Raw genomic sequence first — 25,329 nt, forward strand, 5'->3', positions numbered from 1 at the left:
CCCCAGAAGGTATAACACTGGTTGAAAGTACGTCTAACACCTTTGTGTCCTTTCCAGAAAGAAGCCTTCTGCCTCCTTTTTCTTCTTTAACAAACCCTTGGGAAAAGAGACTCACTTGAGCAAGTGAAAGATTGCAGTAAGACGCTGCAAATAAACCTGGGATGGTAGATGGGAAATGTATCGGGCACAGGAAAAGAGTTTAAGACCCAACCCTACGATTCCCTGTTTTACAGTGAAATCCTAAACAGAGTTATTTCAGTCTAACCCCATTGAAATCAATGAGCTTAGACTGGAGTAACTCTGCTTACGATTTCACTGCCCCCTAAATTAGTTGTTGTGGCCTAAATAATAATAATAATAATAATAAACTCTTTGTAAAACTTACCTATCTGGTTGCCTCTAGATGGTGGTCCCTCATCATAGGTCACTCATCAAAGCAGATTTGTAAATACAATTATTGTATTTACAAGGTTACAAATCTGCTTTAGTTTTATTACTGATTTGGTGAATCCTGTTAAGGAGAAACCATCGCAAGAGGGCTGTGCTCGTGTCCCCCCTCTCCCCCGCCCGCAACATAATATCTCCAAAAGGATAAAAGATGGAGTATAAATTCCATTTAAGGGTGAAGTGTCTCCTGAACTTAATTGACCCAAAATTTTAAAGAGGGGTGCGTGCGTGATTTTTTTTTTTGCCAGTGTCTTTGTTTCTTTAATGACAAATCTCCATGAAAGTGTTCAAATTCCATTTCAAAAGGAAGCGCTTTGGTTACTGGCAATATTCTTTTAAGAATCTTCTGAACGTAAACGCAGCTTTGATTCCGTTCTCGAGATGGCTCTCTTTTTTCCTCTGCCTTTTTTCTTTTTTGCAATTCCAGTTCAGATCTATGCATGCTTCTTTTTTGAACTGATAGCGGCACGTACTTGGGAGCATAATTAGCGTGATGGCAAAATTATAAAATTAGCATCCCGTCGCTGCACTTAAAACACTGCCATTAATGTCTGGATTGAAACGGAGCTGTTTATGGCCCCTTTTGGTGTGTGGAGAGATAACTGGTCATACTGTAATATGGATACTACAGAACTTGGCTAATATTATTTCTGTTCGTTCTTGGTGCCATTAAGAAATGAACTCATTAAAAAGCGAGAGACCTCTAGAGAACTTGACAACTGCCCTGTAATTAACTTCATATGCGTGGTAAGAATCAGACTTTAAACTTAGAACAGAGCCAGTGTGTTGCCATCCAGGCAGCTTCATGTTTCCCTTGTATATTTAGGTCTCTTTCTCCTTCCTCTCGCATCACCATAGCTTTGAGCCTTTTCTGTCTTAGGCCTGATTCCAGTATTTGGCTGGTGGTGGGCTTGTTCTGAATCCCCCATTCTCTGTGGTGTGCTGGAGTGTTTGACTCCCGAGTCACCAGGGCCGTTTCCACATGGCTTACCTTGTTCCAGAAAACAGCGAAATCTCATGTGTGAAGACGCAATAACAGTGTCTTCTTGCGCAGTTTCATGTGAGATTTCACTGTTTTCCGGAACAAGGTAAGCCATGTGGAAATGGCCCAGGTAAGAACCATGAGAGCCCCACTATGCCAGAAAAGAGTTTCAGCTCTTATGTGAGTACTTTTCTATATGAATGCTGGAAAGTTTCAACTCCTTTCTTGCAAATTCTGTGTTTGCTGGGGAAGTGGCCACTTTTGCTGTTACAAACAACCAGCTGGGGGATTAATAATAATAATATAATAATAACATTCAATTTATATACTGCTCTTCAGGACAACTTAATGCCACACTCAGAGTGGTTTACAAAGTATGTTGTTATTTTCCTCACGACAATCACCCTGTGAAGTGGATGGGACTGAGAGAGCTCTGAGAGAGCTGTGACTGACCCAAGCTCACCCAGCTGGCTTCAAGCAGGGGAGTGGGAAATCAAACCCAGTTTTCCAGATTAGAGTCCCATCACTCTTAACCACTACACCAAACTGGCTCTCCACAGCTTAGCTGTGTGCTCCCACATGGTTTAACATCTGGACCCCATTCGACTGCCTGGGTAACTGCTTGTGCCTATGCATGGCCTTGTCTGAGGCCAATGTTCGTTACGTGTGACTAGTTAGTCGTTCACAACTACAACAGAGGGCCAAGCTACACATGACGAATGACACTTGAACGGCGAGTGTATTTCTCCCTGTTCACTTGCCCTCCACTCAATCCACTTGCCGTTCAAGTGTCATTCGTCATGTGTAGCTTGGCCCTGAATTGAAGCCCTGAACTAATCCAAACACTTGAAAATGACTTTCATGGATTATCTATAAGATAAATTCCTTTTATATTGAATTGCATACAGTGGCAGAACAGTTTGTCCTAAAGATTCCTTTTTGAAAAACAAGTTTTTGAAAACATATAAATTGACTCTTTAGCTATCTAAAACAGCAGCAGACAAACTTAGAAATGAGCCATTTTATCTCTCTCTTCAGAAGGAAAGAAATTGAGTCGATACTGATGTTTTCTCCTAATTTATTTTTAATATTTTTATGCTTTTCACTGACCCCTCCCTCCCAGCATAGCATCAAAAACAAAAAGATGTCTTATGGTACTTTAAAGAGTAGCAGAATGTCTAGTGAAGCACACAAACACGCACACATACACGCACACAAACACGCACACATACACAAAACACTGTTATCTGTGCAGAGTCGTTGAGTTGTAAACCACGAAACTTCAGAAATTCCATTATTCTCTTGGCTTCCATGCCTATCCTTTTCGCACACGCCCCACCCCAGTGTGCTATATGGGAGTAATAACTCTTTCCGTCCATGCTGTGTTGCTGAAAGGATTACCGACAGAAAGTACGTTAATAATACTTGGAATATTTCTTGCTGGTATTTCCGAAGGCATTTCATAAAATGGATTTGGCTGTGCTATTTCATCATTTCCTCTTCTAGATTGGTGCTCTCTTCCTTTATAAGAGACACGTGAGTTCTGGTCAAAGATAGAAACAAATACAAATAACGTCTCCTTTGGCAGGGGCCAGATCCAGAGAAAATTTTCCAGTGGCAGAAGAGAATTTTCCTACCACCCCTCCCACGGTAGCCCACTGCTGCTCAAGAGGATCGGGGACTCTGACAAACTACATGAATGCCGTCTGGAATAGGATGGGGAAAATGGGTGGCAATTTGCCAATTTAGTCTGGATCCAGCCTTTTGTATTTTCTAAGCTAAAGCAACCATTGTTCCATCCCAACAAATTTTGGTTCAACCTCTTTTGCGTCTGGCATAACCATCTTTTTAAGACTTAACAATCTCAGCGTAGCTGTGTTCTGTAGAAAAATATCCAAAAAACGGTTGTGTAGTACTTTTTAAAAAATTAAGAATGATCAAGTGTTACCCAGCTGCAACCAAGGAGAGTAAATGGGGCATGATAGAAAAGCCCCTCGTCTACAGTTTGTAGAGTCAAAATGGAAGACAGGAAGTGGTGCGGGTTGAGGATAAAAGCAGACGGGAGGGAGATCATAGACCTCTGTTCGTCTTTTACGATTAATTACGGACCCACACAGTCCGGATTCAGATCGGGACCACACAGGGAAGATACAGAAGGTTTACCCTTTCTAATCCCTCTAATTGAAACCATCCTGTCACTCTCCCTTGCTATTATTAGCTCTTTCAAGGGAAAAGAATGCGCACCCACCATTTTTCTTTAAAAAAGGTTATAAAGGGTACAGTTTGGGAGGTGGTTTGAGTTGGGAAACTGTGCAGGGTGGGTGAGTGGAAGGGTTAAATCTCCTTTCCCATCTCCCTGTTTTGTGGTGGCAGCAGAAGTAAAAAGCCAGGCGTGGATAAAATGTGACGGACCAGAAGTAATAAGCCAGGTGTGTATAAAATGTGATGGAAAGCAATTTGAACGCTGCCGCCCAGTGCATTTGCAGGTGTTTCTTTCTCAGGGCAGACGCTGTATTTAAACAATGTCTCAGGACATCAGTCTGCCTTCCCATTTCCTAACGAAAGGTGCCGTGCTCTTGTATGCAGTGTAGCTGCTCACATTTTGTGTGTGTTAGACCTGTATTCTTTGAAATCCGACTAGCACGAATGCCATATTTTCTGAGCAGGCCCAGTATAAGGCAACTTCATGTGCTCTCACGTACATTCATTTGTTCTCTTTAGAACAAATACATTTAGTTTTCTCCCCCAGGCAACTGTCCCTGAAGGAAGCAGGGCATTGCCCCAGAGGTCCCTACAGCATTATAGAAACTTCTGGGGGCAATCTTTTCAAAGAGGTACTGGAAAGAATACAACTTCCTGACTCGTTTTAGCTCTAGTTCATCATTCCCAGAAAGGTAGGTAGAGTGCATGTTATGTGTATGTGCAGACGGGCAGATGCAATCGGGGCAGAGGTACAGGATACCATCTTGCCAAGCTCCCCGCCTAAAAAATCCCTGGATCGTCCCTGCTTTCTTTCAGTATCTTCACTTCACCCTCAAAATTCTCTGTTATAATCATCAGCTGGTTTATATATTTACTTATTCCATTTATTTATTTAAAAAATTTCTATACCACTGTATCTCCTCGGATACAAGGCGGCAAAAATGCCGCAGCCGGGTTTCAAGGACATAACGTTATAATAATTCAATTAACAAATTTAAAATGGATTAAAACACGCAATCTCCAGATTTTAAAAGCGCTCCTTATTGAAAGCAGAGAAGCATTTACAAACGTGCCCGATCCTTTCCTCCCATCGAAGTTCCATGAGACAATGAGCAGCAGAAATAATTAGGGGATAAAAGGAGCGGGAAAAAATATCGGCTACTGATAGAGTAATTTTGAGGTCTTTATCACAAAATAAGAGTATCTGAAATTAGAATGACAAGCTAAGAGAGGATTAATCAAAAGGGCTGTAAGATCCTCATAAAATAACGTGGAGGATCAGCAAAGCCACAGCCGTATCTGTCATCCTTGCCCAGGGCCATGTTAATCTTCTCCATCTTTTCCCAGTTTGATTATGCATGCAGCCACATATGCTAAATGCTGGTCATCTTCTGGCCCTTCCTGAAGCACTTCTGGCCCCAAATGAGATGTTCACGGACCTGGGGACAGGCAGCAGTTGCCATTAACTGCCAAACTGCCAGAGAAAAGCATGCTTGCAGATGGTTTGATCCTGCCCATGTTAGTTTGGAAGTAACAGGCTGCCGAAGTTCAGTGGGAACGACTTCCAGATATGCGTGCATAAGATTAATTTGGAATAGCATTTCTGGGTAACCGATTCAGTCAGATTTCTGAACCTCTGTCTGAAAGTGACATTAATGTGGTGTTATTATTATACGTGCTGGAAGATTAGGAAAATCCTCATAAACATGGTGCAGTTGGGCCATAGAGTGGTTTCCCCCATAAAACATAATGAGGTGAAAAATGCGCAGCAGTTAATACATTCTCACCTTGGAAAAATAGGAGCTGCGGCATTCATTTGCACAAGTTTTGTGGTGGCCAGAGTGCTCCAGATGGCATCTTCACAAGTCTACCACTTCTGTGGCACATGCCTTCTTTGCACAAATCAAGGCCACCCAGCACAAGTGCTTGTCCGGCCTCTGGGTGCGCCGGTCATCTGTGTGTGACTGTCTTCTTTGTACTGAGTATGTGGATCCACATTGCACAGTCAGTTCCTAGACTTTTTTCCATGCGTGGTATCAGGCAGTTTGAGCCTGTGAACGTTGGATTGTTCATGCATAGGTCCTTTGGAAAGAAGATGCCCACATGTGGAAGTCTTACAAACATAAGGGACCACAGTGTAAAGTGTTTCTCTTAAGTAACTTTACACATGTGGGTGTCTGGCAGGCCTGGAGGTGGGGCAAATGTGGTGGTGGGCAGAACGAGGCTGGCCGTCTGATGTGCATCCACAGTTGAAGACCACATTTGTGTGCTTAGGCTGGTGCAGTTAAATCACTGCTAGACTGAATGACTCCCTCCCTTTGCTCAATCAAGCAATAGAGTTTCTTATGGGGCAATCAGTTTTTATTGACATACTTTGTAAACCGCTCTGAGTGGGCATTAAGTTGTCCTGGAGGGTGGTATATAAATCAAATGTTATGTTATTATTATTCCAGGAACATCAGCTTTTTATTCAGAAGGTTCCCAAGTTCAATTCCCGGCATCTCCATTTAGAAGGATCAGGTTGTTGGTGATGTGACAGACCTTTGCAGCTGCCGGACAGAGTAGACAAGACTGTCCTTGATAGACTCCATAGAAAGCAGATTATTGTGTGCGAAAGCTTGGTCCCGTTCATGAACACCCTGACCTGGGATCCTGGATAAGAGTCAATGGAGAGTGCATTTTATGTGAATAAGAGGTGATAGAGGTAGTGCAGATGTGAGCATGATTTTCATGGCCCTTCCTTGTCAAAACGAAAAAGGAAGATCACATGAATCCGGGATGCAAACATGTGCATGCACTGAATTGGGGTGTGCATTCGCTACGTCTCATGTTACCCACTGAATGTGCGCACTGGCCTCTTGTGCGCACATTAGTAAACTGAACAGTTCACGCTATGTTGACATTCGTATGAGCCTAGATTCTCTGGAGTATATTATTTTTTACCCGGCTGAAAGTTCTTAGCCTGCCCCACAAGCAGGGCTTTTTTTCAGCTGGAACGTGGTGGAACAGAGTTCCGGAACCTCTTGAAAATGGTCACATGGTTGGTGGCCCCACCCCCTGATCTCTAGACAGAGGGGAGTTTAGATAGCCCTCCGCGCCGCCATGTGACCGTTTTCTCCGAGGGCAACCCACTGAGTTCCACCACCCCTTTTCCCAGAAAAAAAAGCCCTGCCCACAGGTGCTGTGTTCGGGGTTCACTGGAAGAAGCGAGCGGTTGTATGGCATTTTTACCTGTACCATGGCCAGTCTACAGGAAATGCTATTACAATAGCAGATTACATGGAAGTTTGCATGTGTGTTGAAGTTACAGAAAGAGGGGCACATAACGCAGTGCCACAAACCGCTCGTAGGGCAACTGTTGGTTCCGTTCGAGGCTCTTGGCAATATAAGCTGCCTGTGGATGGATAGCAACAAAATCATTTGTGGCTATCTGAATTATTTCAGCATAGTCGTCTGTGAAGCGAAGAACTTTCTGACCTGGTGAGTTAGAAAACAGATTGGTGTTTCAGAGTCAGATGAGTTTCCACCATTTCTGTACAACCTTCTTTGCGGGAGTGGTTGCCCCTTCCTTCTGGAGTCTTGTTTCAAAAGCTGCTGTGTTCGTTGATGGAGTTTTTGATAAGCGAAAGGAGGCTTTTGAGAGATGCGCGGGAACAGAAGAACTGTGAAGAACGCTCGGGTGGTCACCTCTCTCTTATCAAGAGGTTGTGCCTTGATGTAGTCTTTCCTGCTGGCTTTCTTGATATTTTGTCAAGAGGATGGATATAAACTGTCAACAGAGTTTGGATGACAGGGAAAGAAAGAGAGAGGCAAAAGCCACCTGGGGTGTTTGGAGCAGAGGCTGAAGAAAAGGGCCTGTGGGATAAACGGACACTGACAAATTTATTTTCTGTCAGAATCAACAGACATCTGGAGCCATCCTGTTAAGTTCAATTATAACTCGCCGTGGAATTCGAACCCTTTCGGATTTTAATTAACCTGCCTAGGCTAGGTTGGAAGGCGTGAGGTCTTATCTCCTTGAAAGCTGTTTGTTCTGACTTTTCATTTCAGCATGTCAGACAAAAAAGGGCTCTGTCAAACTATTATGTGCTGGATGCTAGAGGTGGTCAGGCTTTGTATTTGACCATTTTTCTATAAAAACGTATCAGGTTCTCTTTGGAATAGAGACGGGAGAGGCTGTTGGGATGTTGCGTTTGACCCTTGTTTTGTTCCTTTCTGATCCCTGATCGCCTACAAATGGAAAAAGTGTTTGGGAAGAATTTATCTGTGGCAGCTGGTCTAGTGTGGTTACTAAGTGGCTTGGGAAGTCCCTGAACTCATCAGTTAGTTTAAGACCGTGTTACTCACTCCACGGCTTATGGAGAGCCAAATCGCCATCAGCCACAAGAGCCACATGTACTTTCATCTCTGGCCTGAGGCCTGGACCTCAAGGAAGATTATGGCTTACTTCTTCCTCCATTGGCCGCTATTTCAAGGTGGAAACCAGGTAGCAAGACAAAGAGCCACGTGTGGTTCCTGAGCCTTTGAGTGAATATCACTGGTCTAAGGTGAGCCACATTCTCTCCACCTCGGCCTCCCAATCTGCAATAGGAAGACAACACTCTCCTACTTTGCAGGGTAGTTGTGAGGATTATGTTGAGGTACTGTATATGAAGTGGTTTGAACATTTGAAAGCGCTGTATAAATGCTAAGTAGCATTCATGCTCTGCATCTCTGCTAGCATGACTATATGAGCAGCAACTGAATATCTGTTGGACGTGCTTACAGGATCATCCCCGCAAAAGTTATATGAATATCCCTTCTATGTATTGTCGAAGGCTTTCACGGCCGGAGAACGATGGTTGTTGTGGGTTTTCCGGGCTGTATTGCCGTGGTCTTGGCATTGTAGTTCCTGACGTTTCGCCAGCAGCTGTGGCTGGCATCTTCAGAGGTGTAGCACCAAAAGACAGAGATCTCTCAGTGTCGACACCATCAATATCCCTTCTTCTTTTTTTTGACATACCATTTCCTATTTCACGGGATTATTTCAGAGCCAGCGTGTAAATGTCACTTTACGCTGGAATTAGTTCTTAATTGGCAAGCTCTGCAGCATTTGAACAAAGTAGGGCTTAGGTATTTCATGTGTTCCAGGATATCTAGAATTAATCCAGAAAGTACAAAATGGACATAGGTAACCAGTATATCAATGAAATCTTTACTCCTGGTATGGCTGGCACCTATGAGGAGGGATAAGAAGAAGAATTGTTTTATCCAAATATTATCACAAACAATTTAGATATAAAGTTAACTTCTGGTAACTGAAAGGAAAACATCAAACAATTCAATAGGAACATTTGTAATAGAAACTGAATGCAAATATTAGGCAACACAACTAGCTGTGGTCCAATTTCCTTTAAAACCTGCCGTTGACTAAGCAAATGTGATGTCACGGAATGGTCACAAACATTCCAGCTGGGTGGTTGCCAGCAGTAGGATGTTAATAAACCGTGCAGTAAGAAAGGTGTTTGGCCAAGAAAAATAAGCCTCCTCTCTATCTACCATTCTTACGCCTTTGTCTTCCTTTGCTTGTTTCAATGTTGGTTCTAGGACATCACCAGCTTGCTTCATACCATCTATGAGGTAGTCGATGCTTCGGTAAACCACTCTCCCAGTTCCAGTAAAACCTTGCGCGTGAAGCTTACTGTGGCACCAGATGGAAGTCAGAAGAAAAAAAGTATTCTACTGAACCACACCGGTAGGAGTTGATTTTGAAAGTTACTTGCTTCCAATATTTAAATCCAGAGAAATCAGAACATTACTCAATTAGAGGTGTATTCTGCTACTAAAAACATTAGGCAGCATTAATGAAAGAAAGAAATAGCTACAGATATGGATTAAATAGCCCGACAGGACATCCCAAATGATAAGATTGCTTTAAAAACCATTACGTCGTTGTGCCCTGTTTTTCCATTTTCCAGCCTACGTAAACGTAGCTTTCTGCTTCTCCTCTTAAGTTTCTGTGCTTACAGACCAAATGTTCGCACGCTTCTGAAGTGGAATTAAAAACTGTTAGTGATGTGGGAAGACCTGGATTAAAATCCTCCCTCAGCCATAATACTTATAATCTCGGGACATTTACCCTCTTTCAGCCTCACATACTTTGTAGAGTTGTGACAAGGGGAGAACCACGTAAGCGTCCATGGCCTCTTTGGGAAAATGGTGGGATTAATATGTGTGAGCTACTAAGAGGTGACTCTATCATTTGTACTCCTGCGAATGGGGCAGAGGCCTGAGGTTCTCAATCAGAAAATATCTTGCCCATTCTCCATGGAGGCACTTCTATACACACAAGGTGCAATTCCTTCGTGTTGGCCTTAGAGGAGAAAGAGCATGTGCGCCTTCATGCACCATAGCCAGAAGAGGGAGGCCACAGAGCTCTGGGTCGCACAATCTCTGCATCTAACAGGCTGGTGGGAATCTCCAAAGGATCACACTGTGCTATTTATCTCAATGCCTGAAGGTCAAACATATCATGAGCAAATGTTATATGTATCTTTTGCATTTGTTGTTAACTTAAAAGGAATACATTCTCAGGATTTATGTCCTCTGCCAGCATAGCTCACAAGAAGGGGGAAAATACACCTCACACCAATACAATACTGCATGTTAAAATTTTAAAAAGTAGAGATTTTTTTTTTAAAAGTTAGGTACATTTCTGTGAACTGATAATAAGTGTCTTGAAATTAAATATGTAATAAAATTTAGAATCTGTGAATATGTTGGAAAATGCCTCCCTCAGCCTTCCATTTCCGGGCGCTTCATCTACAGGATCTCCTTGCTAGCCTCCTGCCACCTAAGTGTAGTTATGAAGTCAAGAAGATCAATCTTCTTGACTTTACATTTCTGAATCTAACAATAGATATGCCCCCTGTTTGTCTATCACTGTAAAGAAAAACATATCAAGAACAAAAAATAACGGGGTGTCTCTCCCTCTCTCTCTCTCTCTCTCTCTCTGTGTGTGTGTGTGCGTAACTAGATCTTCAGAGCTCAAGGCACCGAACAGAGAGCAAAGCCAACGAAGAACTAAGGAGCTGTGAAAAGAAGCAGCGAGGGTCCCTCAGGTAAAGAGGAAAAACTGAATCTATCCCTTCAATAGGAAACATTTGAGATAGTAATGGGCCAGTCAGAACGGTTTTAAATGTGGACGGTTTTATGAATTAGATGATGTATTTGTGGCAGCTATGGGCCTCTTCCAATGTTGCCATGGGCCCCCTCTCCTCTGTGGCTTCTTCCCACTCCCCTGTGGTGAAACGTAGAAGACTCGAACCTCCTTGGGGTGGCCTCTCCACTTGACACTTGCCTTCGAGCAGTGACGAGGTGGGAAGTTCTCATTTGGCTGGCCCTGCCAACGTGGTTTGGAACTTCTGAACATTATCAGAGTGGGGCAAGAAGCAGCGGTGGGAAAAGAGGTGTTGTTTTGGTGACTAGAGATGAGCATGAACCGAAATATGAACCAAAACTTGTCACAAACCAAGCCAGTTCATGATTCACGAACCAGCAGTTCGTCAGAGCCCATTTCTGACGAACCGCGACAAACTTTAGGCCGGTTCATTTTTCGTTTTGTTCAGCTGATGGGATCCCCCATCAGCTGAAAAAAGCTGCCCGTGTTTGAAAGCAGCAACATTTTTCTTGCACAGCAAGAAAAGTGTTGCTGCTTTCAAACACCGGCAGCTTTTTTCATCTGAAGGGAGGGGGAGGAGGGGATTTTCAGCTTTTTTCAGCTGATGGGAGCTGCTTTCAAGCGCCGGCAGCTTTTTCAGCTGATGGGGGATCCTCCTCCCCAAAACGGCCAATATTTGAAAGCAACACTTTTCTTGCTGCTTGGAAGCACTTGGAAGCGGCAAGAAAAGCATTGCTTTCAAACTTCACACCATGCATTTTTCACTCAATGGAAGGGGAAGAAGGGAGTTCCCTCCTTCCCCTCCCATCGGATGAAAAAAGCTGCAGGGCAGGAAGTTTGAAACTTTTCTGCTGCTGCTGCTGCTTTGCTGGCCCCCAGAAGTGATGAACTACGAACTGAATGAACCAGTTTATGAACTGGGCAAATTCATGGTGGTTCCTGGTTCATGGTTCATTGCTTTTGACGAACCGCCACAAACCGCCATTTTCCCGGTTTGTGCCCCTCTAGTGGTGACACATGGAGGTGGCTCCTCTTCTTCATTCATCAACAATTTGGCTTCAGTCCCTTTCTACTTTCCTTTGCTTGCGCTGTGCTATGCAGCCATGCCTCACAGAAAGCCTTTGCCTTGCACAAGTAGAATCACCTCGTTCAGAGAACCCTTAATAACGTGCAAATTGATAAGCAAAGAAAGGTGCATGAAGAAAATAAAGTGAGTGGAGTGCGCCAGTGTGGCATAGAGGTTAGATTAAGACCGGGGAGACCAGAGAGCAAATTCACTCTCTGCCGTGAAGTTTATTGTGCAATGATAAGCCAGTTAGCTGTCTCTGCCCTGCCTACCTCGCAAGGTTATTGCGAAAACAAAACGTGAGATGAGAGAATGTCTCAGAAGACAGGCTGGATAAAGATGTAAATGGATAGCGAGATCTTGGAAACTGTCTAAATTGACTGTGGTGTGTGCTTTAACAAGGAGGAATTCTCAAAACTGGTCTTCAGAGAGGAATTTTTTTTGGCAGGGTGGGGGGACAGTGTGTATTGTTTTTATGCTGGGCCACATCACTTTCAGTCAAGGAGAGACACAAGGGTTCCTTTTATACACAGCTGCAGGTGTCGTCACAGCCTCCAAAAGATTAGGCAGATCAGTCCTGTTTGAAGTTGTATCTCCCTGAAGGAATGTGCAGTGTTATTTTGGACGTCGCTCTGGGAAGAGGCCGCGTTTCTTTGAAACAAAGAGGTCTTTGGTAAAGGATAGCAAAAAGGCACTGGCGATGCTGTGCCCTAGTATCATGCCTGTGGGGCTGCCTCGTGGTTTACTCTCCCATGTTCTTAGAGCTCGATGCCGGCAGCAGTCTGATAGAACGGCGTCGCTGAATTGAAATGCCCCTTCACAACGTCAGGTGCTCTGTGCGGGTGGCAGATTAAACTAATCCCTGCACCTGTATGATTCTGCCTGCTACGAGACAGTAGTAGAACATTTACAGAGATGTTGGGAAATGTTCAGGCTTGGGTGAGTGTCCGCAGTTGCGGCTGGCCACCGAGAACACCCTTTCTGCTGGTGCTTTTTGAACTGGGAGCATTGGCTGGAATTGAGAGTTGGTGCAGTCTAGAGGATGTAGGGTTAGAAGCAGACCTGGAGGCGTAGGGTTCAAGCTCCTACTCACCACCTTGCAATCCCCAAATTCCCCGTTCTGGCCTCCGAGGAGATTGCGGGATGTTCAGCACCCTCTATCAGCCGCTAAGACCCTTGTGCCACAGAAGGACTTGGTGCTGTTTCTCCCTGCTGCCTTCTCATTTGTTTATTTGTTGGCTTGCTGGGTGATGGCAAGAGTGAGGGAAAGAGAGCAGCTACAGGAGCATGGGTGGGGGGTGGGGCATCTAGCCGTAAGATCTCTTCCCAAAATTGGAGCGGGTACTACCAATCGTTAGGGAGAAAGGATGGGATATGAATGTGACAGATGGTTTATTTGGAGTATTTATATACTCTGCCTTTCTCTTGACACAGTCAGGATCCAAGACAGGTAACCACGATGACTTCAGTATAAAAAAGAAAAATCTGTTGACCTACATCCGTAAGATGGCTAATTAAAACAGATAAGCCAGAGCCCACGTCTGTAGCCATTGAGCTGCTCCATAAGCTTGTTTATATAGTTCTTGTCTTGCAGCCTTGCCAGAATATCCAGAGGGTAAAGGCTTGCCTCACCCCCTTCTGGAAAGCTGTTCCACAGCAGTGGGGCAGCCATGGAGCCTTGATCAGCTTTGCAACGGAGTTCAATCATTGTCATCCAGGAATTGTCTCTGCTACATCCCTGGCTGCCTGAGGCAGCAACCCTCCCTGCCAGATCCTTCGGCTGGAGAGCTGCTGTAGCATAGTGGTTAAGAGGCTGGGCTGTGAATCTGTGCCCTGCTGGTTCGAATCCCACTCCTGTCATGAGCTCTGCAGGTTGCCTTGGGTCAGCCACTCCTCTCAGCTCCACCTCCTCACCTGTATTGTAGGGAAAATAACAAGACTGTTCACCACTGTGAGTTTAGAAGAGCAGTATATAAGCGTGAAAGCTGCTGTAGTGTAGTGGTTAAGTGGCTGGGCTGCAAATCAACACTCTGCTGATTCGAATCTCACTACTGCCGTGAGCTCAGTCAGTGGCCATGGGTAAGCCACTCCTCTCAGCCCCAACTATATTGTGGGGACAATAATAACATTGACTTTGTTCATCATTCTGAACGGGCATTAATCTGTCCAGAAGGGTGGTATACAAGCACACAGTTGTTGTTGTTGTGTTGGCTTTACCAGCCACACTCCATCGCCCTGATGAGAGCTAGACTACATCTTGCAGCCTTGTTTCTCCATATGGTGACCCAGATTCAGTTCAAGCCCTCCTAGTGGTTACTTTTTGGTCTATTAAAAAAGACAACTAGGGGGAGACATGTCCAGAGGTTTATAAAATTACGCATTTGGTGGAAGAAGTGGACAGAGAGAGCTTATTCCTCCTTCTCCCCTAATACTAGAAATCGGAGCTGCTGGTGACATGGTTGAGGAACAGGTTCAGGGCAGACCAAAGGAAACGCTTCTGGATTCAAGTAGTAATTAAACTGTAGAAATCATGGCCAGCGGAGGCAGTGATGATGCCACAAGCCCAGGGTGAAAGACCACTTGGAGGAGAGGTCCATCAGTGGCCACCAGCCACGGAGACTGAAGGAAGCACACCTCCGAATACCGATGTCAAGAAGCAACATCAGGGAAAGGCCCAGACCTCAATGCTTCGTTTGTTTGGCCCTCCAGGGCAACCGGTTGGGCTATTGCGTAAAACAGGATGCTGGACTTGAAGCCCCTTTGGTCTGATCCAGCAAGCAGTTGCTCCCAAATGTGGTGCCCGTATGTGCCTGCCAATGTGCTTCTTAGTGCCCATTTTGTCATGGTGCCCAATATCTGCTCTCAAAATTCCAAAATGCTCATTGGTTCATCAAGGTTAGGAACACCCATATCTGGTTAACTACCCATATCTGGTTAACATGCCATTGTCTCTTAAATATTGTGTTGGTACATCTATTCTAGCCCTGTCTATTCCAACTTGGAGAAGCATTTTTCCAAGTTATTTTTTCCAGCCCTCCACTCTTAGTGATGCTGAAAAGTGGATGTAAAACAAGTGGTCTGCCACAGAATAAGGCACTGCATTAAATCACTATCAACGTTGGGTTTTATAAAAGTCTTGCTCTTAGAGTGCGGGTTTTATGAGCCATGTTTATGCATGATTTCATTCAGGAACTGAGCTTATCGTTTCGGTGTAGTCACTGTTTTGGATATTACAACCATATACTCAGTAAAGAAACACGTTGGCTTTGGTGTATTTAGTATGTCATAATTGTGCTTTCTGGCTTGTAGGTACCACCATGCTGATATCAAGTCTGAACAAAGTGAGTGCTATCGTCATTGTGTCGATGAAAACATTGAAAGGAGAAACCACTATTTGGATCTTGCTGGAATAGAAAACTACACTTCGAAATTTGGACCAGGTAATATTTTGCACCAGTCAGTGTGGTGTAGTGGTTAGAGCATTGGCTAGGCTCTTGGAAACCCAGGTTTGTATCTCCATTCTGCCATTGAAGATTGCTGGGTGACCATGGGCCAATCACACTTCCTCCACTTAGCCTACCTCATAGTTTGTAAGCTGCCATACATCTTTGTTGGGGGGGAAAGTGAGGTATAAATGCAAATAAGTAAATAAATAAAATTACACATGCGTTGTACATAGTTTGGATTGCACTTCCAATCTTTATGTAAAAAAGGATACTTACGGTGCAATCCTATGAAGAGCTCAATGATTTAAGTAGGCTTAGATTAGAATGACTCTTCATAGGATTGTGCAATTAGTTTCAGTGTTGGTCTACAGTAGAACAATAGGATTAGAGTCAGGGAGCACCTTAGAGGCCAGCATGTATATCTTTCCGATTTTTTTTGGTTTTTTTTACAAGTCCAACACATGTGCTAAAAGGTACCTTCTTCCTCTTTACACTTCCAACACAACCCTATGTATTTCTTGTCCATTTTAAAAAAATATCTTTTGGGGTAATATACCACTGATAAAATATTTTATACCCATTTTCTCTTAATGACTGACTCGGGGTGAATTTTATAACTTTTATCCATAAATTTTCCCACTTTTGAAATATTATCTCTTCTCCAAAATTCTGAATCCATTTCAAGATATATGTTTTAACTTGTTCTGTTTCTGTATCATATTGAAGTATAAATTTGTCGTAACATGTGCTCTTTCCACTGGGTAGTTATCTCTTCAAAATCAGTTAATTCTTGTATTCAGCCTCCATAAACTTGGATGACCTCTTTTAATCTTGAAGTTACTTGAAGATTCACCAGATTTTCAGGGTATAAGCTTTCGAGAGTTAAAGCTCCCTTCTTCAGATATCTTTGGTATCTGAAGAAAGGAGTTTTGACTCTCGAAAGCTTATACCCTGAAAATCATGTCGGTCTCTAAGGTGCCGCTGGACTTTAATCCTATTGTTTCAGAATTTAGGGATGTTAATCTAGTTGCAGCATGATTTGGCGTCCAGTTCTATAAACCATACTTATAAAAGTAGAACAAAAAATAATTCCTTTTTAGAGGTTTTTCAAGTTAAGAACCAGAACGATCTTTCCATTTGGAAAACTGACATAAACCTTCTCTGTGCCAGAATTATAAATTACGTTTCCTGCTGGTGCTGATTGGTGGACGTCTATTTTGTTTCATTTTTAGATAGCCTCTATTTCACACTTGGAAGGAATAAATTGATTGAATAAATTGATTGATTGATTCTTAGCCCATCTACGTTCCACTATTTTTTTTTTCTTTAGCCCTCCACACACACAGCTGGAATATGACTAGTACTTCTTACATTTTCCAGGCTCTCCACCTGCTGCTCAAAAACAGGACCTGCCAGTCCGAGTTGCAAATCCAACGAGATCCCGTTCCCACGAACCAGAAATCTTCCATGGTCACCAGAGGAAATCTCCAGCAGCAGACCCCGGCCACGTCAACTTAATGGAAGCTTCCTATGCAAAGCTGGCAGAAATACAGCAGCGGCTGCGGAGTCAGGAGGCGAACAGGCACTTTGTGAAATCTCCAAAGGCTCAGAGCAAAACCACGGCTTCTGTTAACACAGGGAGGGCTGTCCGGAGTAAACCTGTCGCGGGAGCATCAGTACCGATGACTTCTCCTACCGCGCGGGTGGGCCCAAACCTTCCTTACCTTCCCATGCAGTCGCAGCAGACTTACAAGAAACACAAGCAGAGGGCCAAGGAGGCTCACCAAATGTGCAAAGCCTTCCAGGCCCCAGGGACAGTTGTGGAAAAAGAGCACGTCAGAGACCTACCCGCAGTCATCTTGTACGAAGGCCAAGTCGGACAGATGATCCAGCGGCACGAACACCACCACCACCACGAACACCACCACCACTACCACCACTTCTACCAGACATGAGACGGACCGCCCCTCGCCCCGCATCCGATAGGGATCATCCTTTATGAAGGAAACCTGTGCAGCGGTTCTCCCACAAAAGGGCATCCTTCTTATCGACCTTGTTGCTACTCCATTAATAATCCTCTAGTACCTACGATAGGACTTAAAACACTAATAATAATAATATTAATAACCTAACACTATTTATATTACGTGAAATTGTATAGTTTACTTTGGTAACTTGTGGAATTTTTTTTTAAGTTGGCTTGTACAAAAAACCCACACACACACACACCACCGCAAACAGCCAATAGCTATTCTAAGGGGCTGTGTCTGAAAGCAGGCACACGCACGCACGCACGCACACCACTGCAAACAGCCAATAGCTATTCTAAGGAGCTGTGTCTGAAAGCAGGCCATCCATGCACTTCAGAGAAGGATCTCTTCCTGAGTGGTACTGGGAGTGATGCTTCTAGCAAATGCGCTGTGGCTCGGTATCTGGCTTAGCCACACGCCGGCTCGGTGCACGTGAGCCTGTCGTCAGGGGAGCAACGTTCCAAGATTCTGGACTCCGGAAATACAAACTACTGCTACCTCTAGTCTGATTCAGAACTTCTTATTGATTGTACTACGGGAGGATTATTGATTTATTATTGATTGTGCTACGGGAGGATGTTTTTTACTCCATTGCATTCACGTGGCCTGTTTATGTTGTACTTCTCACCTCTTTACAAGCTATATCTTAATATTAATAATGAGGAAAATATTAACTTTATTTGTCAACACAGCTACTTTTTTTTCAACATTTTTAAAAAATATCTCAGTTCTTTGGTTTTCATTTTCAAGTCTTTTTTTTTTTAATCCTAACTGGTGTATTTATGAACTGGTGTTTATTTCAGCATATCTGCTCTTTTTCTTTACTGGGCGATGCATATCAGAGAGTTGTTTAAGCAGCGCACTTCGGCACCAGTGTAGGCTTACAAAGTGCCTGCTTCCAGTGGACACTTGCTCACAACTGCATTCACATTACTGGCACTGCTGATTTTTGTGGCAGTAGAAAAGTGGGCTGGGGGTGACATCTGACCTGGAAGTGATGTAATTTGCTCCAGGAATCACCCCTGATTCTTTATGGGTTTTACCATAGAGATTTGGAGGGATTCCTAGAGCATCGTTCAGAAGTGATGTTACTGCTGGGTCAGGTGCACACTCCCCGGGCCCCATCCCAGAAATTTCCCAGGGGATGCAAGCAGAGGCTTGGCAAACCTACACCAATGGGCTAAAAAGTGAAAGGGTGACGAATGTACCGTACTCAATTTATTCCCATTTATGGCTCCACTCCTAGCCATGCTGAGGAAGTATGTAGTCCTCAGAGCTTGAAATGCTGCTGCTGTTACCCTCCGTTCCACCTTCCTCAGGTGTCACCCTGTGATGAAATCACCAACTTGCTTGTTTTTTTCCAGACAAGTAAGGTCTTATGGCTTGCACTTCCCTGGAGTGTGCTCTGAGACCAGAACTGGCATGGTTGAGAAGGTGCCACCACACCCCACCAGTCTGAAAAGAAACATGTATAAGACCGAGATGCAACTGCCAAGAAAAAATGCTATCAAGAAAAATGCCATGTTCTAACTTCTACAGAAGCCATCTTTCTTGAAACTTTGGTTCTTTTCCACAATTGTTACTCAGCCCATAACTTAACTTCACTGTGTTTTGTTTTGTTGTTTGGGGGTTTTTCTGTAACTTTTTAAAAAAATCATTTAATCCTACAGTTTGTGAGATTCCCCCCTCCCCCTGGTTTGTTTTGTTTTTTAAGAGAGCAAAAGAGACTTGTGGAAAGAATATGCTTTCTTACTTTAACTTTTGACATATATCTATATACACACACACACACACACACACACACACATACACTTATACATACATACTCTCAGGTACATTTTCTTGTGTTTTTAGAAGTCTGTGGCTTTTGAATATTTAACATTTTAATCTTAAAACAGTGACTTCTTGGGAGTGTCTCAAATCCCCACGTTGTGTGCGCCTGTCTTCTCTTTCAATGCCTCTGAGCTTTGGTGCCTATTCCCTTCTGCCTATTCCCTTTCTGGAAAAGGATTTCCGGTATTACTGATCTCTTCTGGCTTCTCCCCAGTCACTCCCCCTCATTAGGGTGACCAGGTACTTATACCCTGCCAGTGTGTGTGTGTGGGGGGAGACCTGGCACTTACCTCATGCCATTTGCGTGGTCATTCTTCCCTTGTGCGTCTTGCACGTGTGTAATCCAGCACTTGCACAATGACATCACTTCCAGTAGTGATGTCATCACGCAGGCCGCAGAAGTGCCTCTGCACTCTGCATGGGGCTGATTCAGCCCATTTGGGGCCCAAATAGCCTCCAAATGAAGTGTGGGAGCGCTCCCACAGCCGGAGCAACAATGTCAGTTTCCGAAGTGATGTTGCTGTGCTCCCTGGGAGCGCGTGCACCATAGGTGTTTCTGGGGTGACTGCGGGTGGCGGCCGACCTCTGAAGGACTCGCCACCTCCTGCCGATCACTGGCGGATCGGCGGGTGAGGGGGCAAATCCCTGGGAATTTGCCCACCACCGGCAGGCACCTGAGACCCCTACCCCCCACCCAGGGCTTCCATTCCATAAACACAACAGGTGTCCAAAATCTAGAAAAATTATTCATTATCAAAGGTGAAAGAAAACCTAGGAAAAGTGTGACCAAAAGAGTTGGCGATTTTGGCATTACCAATAGGGATTGGGAGAGGAAGGCACCTGGACTGAATCTAGCTCCCTTGAGGAGCACAGCACCACTCCCCCACATTGCCAACCTCGAGGCAAGAGCATGGTGTTCTTCCTGGCAGTGCTCACTGGGGGTGGAAGGAAAGCCTCCACCCCTGCCTCACAGCTGATTTGCGCAACTATTTGCGCATAGTTACAATAAGAGCTATCGAGGTTGTGCCAAGACTTTGGGCCCTTGCCGTAGACCTTGGCCTTAATCCCCACCAGGCACAGCAGCCACACAAAATGAAACCAGGGCAGTGGCCTCTCGACTTGCGTCTCTCCCATTTGAGGAGCGACAGAGGCTTGGAGGGAACTCATGGGCATGGACCCATGCAAATAGGAATGAGGTGTGCTGTATAAGGTGGAAGCTGTGCCAGAGACTGTCGTTCAGGTTGGGCAGGAAGCAGTTAAGGCTCCCTGCCTCTGGATCATTGGATGTGGGAGGAGCAAGCGGGTAGGCGGAGCCATTTGCATCAGGACTTGCTTTCTGCGGGGATAATGGCAAAGCAAGACATTGTTTAAGGTCTGTGGTGGTGATTGAGTAGGAAGGGGGGTTATTTATTCTTTTGCAAGGTGGTGAAGGATGTTGGAAGAAGGGAAAGTATTTTGGTGCGTGTCTTCGTTTTGCAGAAGGTTACCAGGAAGACAATCTTGGCATGGACGGTGAAGGGGCGAGCACGTTATTGTCCCATCCCCTCCCGCTGGCAAAAGTTGTGCCAGACCAGTTTATAGGCAGCCAACAAGGAAACCAAAATCCCTTTGTCAGTTTTGGAACATGGAAGGAAATACTGGCTATACACAGGATTTTAAAACACACACACACTTGAGTTTGCTTCTTGTGACTTTGAAGCTTCCGTGATTTTTTTTGTCCGTTTGTTTACAATATTGTGAAATGTTTCTATGCTACATTTTGGTGTGTGTGTGGGGGGGGTTACATAAAGGGTAGGATTGTGTGTGTTTGAGTGTGTTTCCAGCTCTACTATTTGATCGGTTCTGGATAGTGTGATTTCCAAGCACTGTCTCTTTTCGAGATCCTGGTATCTCTTAGGGATGTCTCTTTTAGACAGTTGATGATAAGTTTTTTTGCAGATTGATGCTGGAATCATTAATCAGTGCTCCAATTCACGGGGTGGGGGGATGACGCAACTTAGCAACTATTTATCCCCCTTTCCCCCCTCTAAGCAGAATAAAACAAAAACCTGTTTTATTTTAACGTCTTTTCATCCGGTCAACTTCTTGTCCCGTTACATCTGGCACAATACTTCAGAGTGTATTTGGTCTGTGTGATGACCTGCCCATTTTGTTTATTCTTTACGTTTCTAAATTTCAACATTATTTATAGGCTGAATTTTCTGTATAGAAAATCTGGGGCATGGTAGGATGGGAGGTTAGCAGTGTCTTTACTTACCACTGAATTGTTCTAGTCTATGGCTATTTTTGCTGCTTGTGTTTATCGGTCCCTTAATTTTTCTCCTATGTATATATAATTATGGGCTGCAAAAAAAAGGCATTTACATGTCTAGTAGAAGGAATAAGCTTATTTATATGATAGTGTTAAACGAAGTCTGATATATTCAAGTGATTTTGTTTTACTGCATGCAACCCCACAAGTGTATCTCACATTCCATTGGAGAAAGATGCTATGCTGTTGGATCCCTGAGCAAGTGGTATTATTTTGACTGCGCATTTTCCATGTGCAATTTGGCAACTTGAACAAAGCAAAAGAATAGATTTCTTTCTGTAAAGGTGATACAGGATTTTTTTAAAAAAACATGAGATTGGGACAGACGAGCAATGGGTTTTAGAGCCAGCCACGGCCCTGACACACTCTCCATTTTGAGTAAAAGTTTGGAAGAGTTGGTGACTAGATTCCTTGCATTATTCCAGATGTTCTCTGTGTGTTGGTGTTGAATTAACTTCTCTTCAATATGATCTTCAGTGATGCAGCATGTGAGGGCGTGTTAGGGGATGAATTGTGTGTAGATTGTTCTGTAGATCAAATTTTTTTAAAAAAATTAACCTCAGGGTGTCTGTCCTAGAATGGCGCTTCTTAAGGCTGGTTTTGTGATGGTGGCAGTCAGGAGATAAGTGAAGGGTTGAATTTAACTCCTGACTAGAAATGGGCACGAACTGAAATACAAATCAAAGTTCATCATGAACCGGGCTGATTCATGGTTCGCAAACAAGCGGTTTGTCAGAGCCCATTTCTGATGAACCATCACGAACTTTAGGCTGGTTCGTTTGGTTCATTTTTTGGTTTGTCACTGCAGACAGCCTGGCGCCAATCAATCTGTTTCCTCAGCAACAGGGGGAGATGGGCTTTCTGTAGACCTTCTGCTGCCCCAGAAGTGACATTTTCACAAACCGGTTCGTGAACTGTTGCAAGGTTGTGAAAGTTTATGGTTTGTGAAATGCGATGAACCACGAACCACGGTTTGTGCCCATCTCTACTCCTAATCAAAAGTGGCCATTGTTTGCTATAACCTTGTTCTCATGGAAGTGTAAAGTTGAAACTTGAGTTGGAGTATTTGCAGGTGGAAGGCTTATATGAGGGAATGTCCATATACAAAAACATGTATCCACATGTTGGAAAACTAGTATGTGAGGGCATGGCTAGTGCTAGAATCCTTCTTGACATAATAGCTTTCAGTGTAGAGGGAATTTTCTTTGCATAGTGGGACGGTCCATAAAAACCTCCATCTGCAGGTTTTTTACAGCCTTGGATAAAGGATAGGATAAAAAAGCAGGAGCTTAGATTGATTTCCCAGGTTGCAAAATGGAAGCCACAAACTTCCTTTAGCACACCATTTTGGTGGCTATTGTCAAAGTGTTGTTTTCCCCCCAATTGCACTGAGACCCAATGATGTTCTTTCAGAAAAGGGGGGTAGGGTATACTCCTGGGGCTGAGGGAGTGTGTGTGTATGTATGTATGTGGGTAGAAATGTGGAAAGTTCATCTGTATTGCAATAGATGGGAGTTCTGTCATTGACCTTGAAGCGTTAAGCTTTCAAAGCATCAAAGGTGAATATTGAAGGAAATCGGGCGGGTGTGGTGGTTACAGGTCACCTTTTGTTCACTTTTCAAATGTTCAAACTGTATCTCTCTTAGATTTTGTGAAATATAAGCAGGGCTTTTTTTCTGGGAAAAGAGGTGGTGGAACTCAGTGGGTTGCCCTCGGAGAAAATGGTCACATGGCTGGCGGCCCTGCCCCCTGATCTCCAGACAGAGGGGAGTTTAAATTGACCTCGGCAATCTCAACTCCCCTCTGTCTGGAGATCAGGGGGCGGGGCCACCAGCCATGTGACCATTTTCAAGAGGTTCCAGAACTCCGTTCCCCCACGTTCCCCCTGAAAAAAAGCCCTGAATATAACAATTCTAATGACATGGCATCCCTCTGCTTAACACACGAAAAGATTTTTAAAACCATTTATGTAGGATCATATAAGTGCCATCTCACATTTGTATCTTGTGCATCAAGTGTGAATAACTGATCACGTCATGTAGCACAGGCTATTATCCGAGTTATTTTATTGTTATTATTCACAGAACTCTTAAAGCCTCCATACAATTTTTTTAAAGTTCGCTTTTCAGTATTTTGTATAGTAAATATAGATGGTTTTTGACTAAATGCTTTATTTATTTAATAGCAAATCTGTGCCAAGAGAAACTCCTGTTAATTAAAATTTTACTAGTTCAGGAAAAAAATGTTTCCCTATCATTTGTGCAGTTTGGTGTCATCATGTTCCCAAGTCTCTATCTTCTGTTCTCTGGCATCTCCTGCCCGCCCTCCCATTACAAACTCTGGAGCATCATTTGAGTCAAGGTAAGGAATGAATGGACACTGTGCATGGCTGATTCCAGATTTCTGTGGGTCCTTTGCATAGGGTGACCATCACAGTTTACCCCTCTACTGTTCTCCTTTCTCTCACTCTCCCAGTTGCATTTACACTTTTTCGTATTCCTCTGAGATCCTTTGGTGCTGTTATGACCACTAAAAATCATGGTTCCACATTCCTGGGCACGGTCCCCAACAAGAAATGAAAGATGGCCCAAGGCCTTCAAAATATCAGGGATCTCTGGCATTGACCACACACATCCCAGTGTCTTCCGCCATCAGAAGTCACTGCTCCCGTTTGTAAATGGGAGATCAACCTATCTTCTCCAGATGGGAGGGGGCACTCGCTCAGTTTGTGTGCACAGCTTGCAATGCTGTATGTGGTATTCTGGTGAATCAGATCTTGGTAAAGCAATATTCGAATGTTGTCACTCCGATAGATAACACAAAACATCATGGAAGAAGTCTGAGATGTTGTTAAGGATTCTTAGGGAAGCAAGCAAACTGAATCTTGACATATCCGCAGAGGTTTTCAGCTTCCACCATGGCAAACCTTATCACAGAATGACGGCTGGAATTTTTCTAAGACTCTGAGCGGAGTCGGGAATTTACCTTCCAAGAAGGGAAAAAACCACTCTCAAATCCCGGGCCCCACCCCAGTGAGCCTAAAATTTTAGATCTCTGTTGCCTAGAAATGAAGGTCTTTGTTTTCGCACAACACCACTATTACTGATTCAGTTTTCCTTGAGGGCACGATGAAAATTTTGGCTGGGTTCCATGGTTCTTTGTCTCAATGCCAAAATCAAGAGTTTCCAAATTGGAGCAATTGTTAATTAGCTTCCTCAAATATGACAGACACAGCAATTCCAAAGTGATAGGCTATGAAACTCTTGCCAAACTTTACGACAGGATTTACAATGGCTCTTGCTGCTGCTGCGAGTCCCCATTCCTTTGCTCTGATATTCCTTATATAAATTCTTGTAAAAGATTTTTTCACTTTGTGAAATGAGGTCTAACTCACGAAAGCTCATGCTGAAATAAACTTTATTAGCCTTTAAGCTGCCACTTAACTTCCATTTTTCCTTGACATGGATCACTCTTGACGCTACTTGGCTGACAATGCTTTAAGGTTGGCTAGGAGAAGCGCCTGGGTTGAAAATGGCTTTTCATAACAGGAAGGTGGATTTCATTTTGCTTTTTTTCTGTTTAAATGAGTTTGCCTAACGTGTCCTTTCCCTGGAGACCGCCTCATTGTAAAGACAACAGGCAATAAAGGAGAATTCGTTCCTATCATAAAACACCAGGGTATCAAAAAATAAAAGTACTTGTACAGATGAAGATTTGGACACATGCTCCTCCTCTATCTCTGCACTTGATCCATGGGAAGAGTCTTCCTTCTCACTTGCCAAAATGGGACCTGGTTTCGAACAAACCCCAGGAAAGGCAAAAGCACTCTTCCCCATGGACCTTTGCTGTTCTA

The 25,329-nt window shown here is 43.8% G+C and overlaps 1 protein-coding gene across 1 annotated transcript in view; it reads left to right on the forward strand.

Annotated features, from left to right (window-relative positions):
• NKD1 (NKD inhibitor of WNT signaling pathway 1) overlaps positions 1-23,188 on the forward strand; it is a 155,439-nt gene extending 132,251 nt beyond the window's left edge. Inside the window, exons 7-10 of the mRNA XM_055000578.1 lie at positions 9,218-9,365; positions 10,647-10,731; positions 15,166-15,296; positions 16,683-23,188. Coding sequence (XP_054856553.1) covers positions 9,218-9,365; positions 10,647-10,731; positions 15,166-15,296; positions 16,683-17,257 — 939 coding nt within the window. The 3' untranslated portion in view covers positions 17,258-23,188. The remainder of the gene's footprint in view (positions 1-9,217; positions 9,366-10,646; positions 10,732-15,165; positions 15,297-16,682) is intronic.
• Positions 23,189-25,329: the final 2,141 nt, after the last annotated feature.

The sequence above is a fragment of the Eublepharis macularius genome, chromosome 16 (genome assembly GCF_028583425.1).
Source record: "Eublepharis macularius isolate TG4126 chromosome 16, MPM_Emac_v1.0, whole genome shotgun sequence".
Lineage (NCBI taxonomy): Eukaryota > Metazoa > Chordata > Lepidosauria > Squamata > Eublepharidae > Eublepharis > Eublepharis macularius.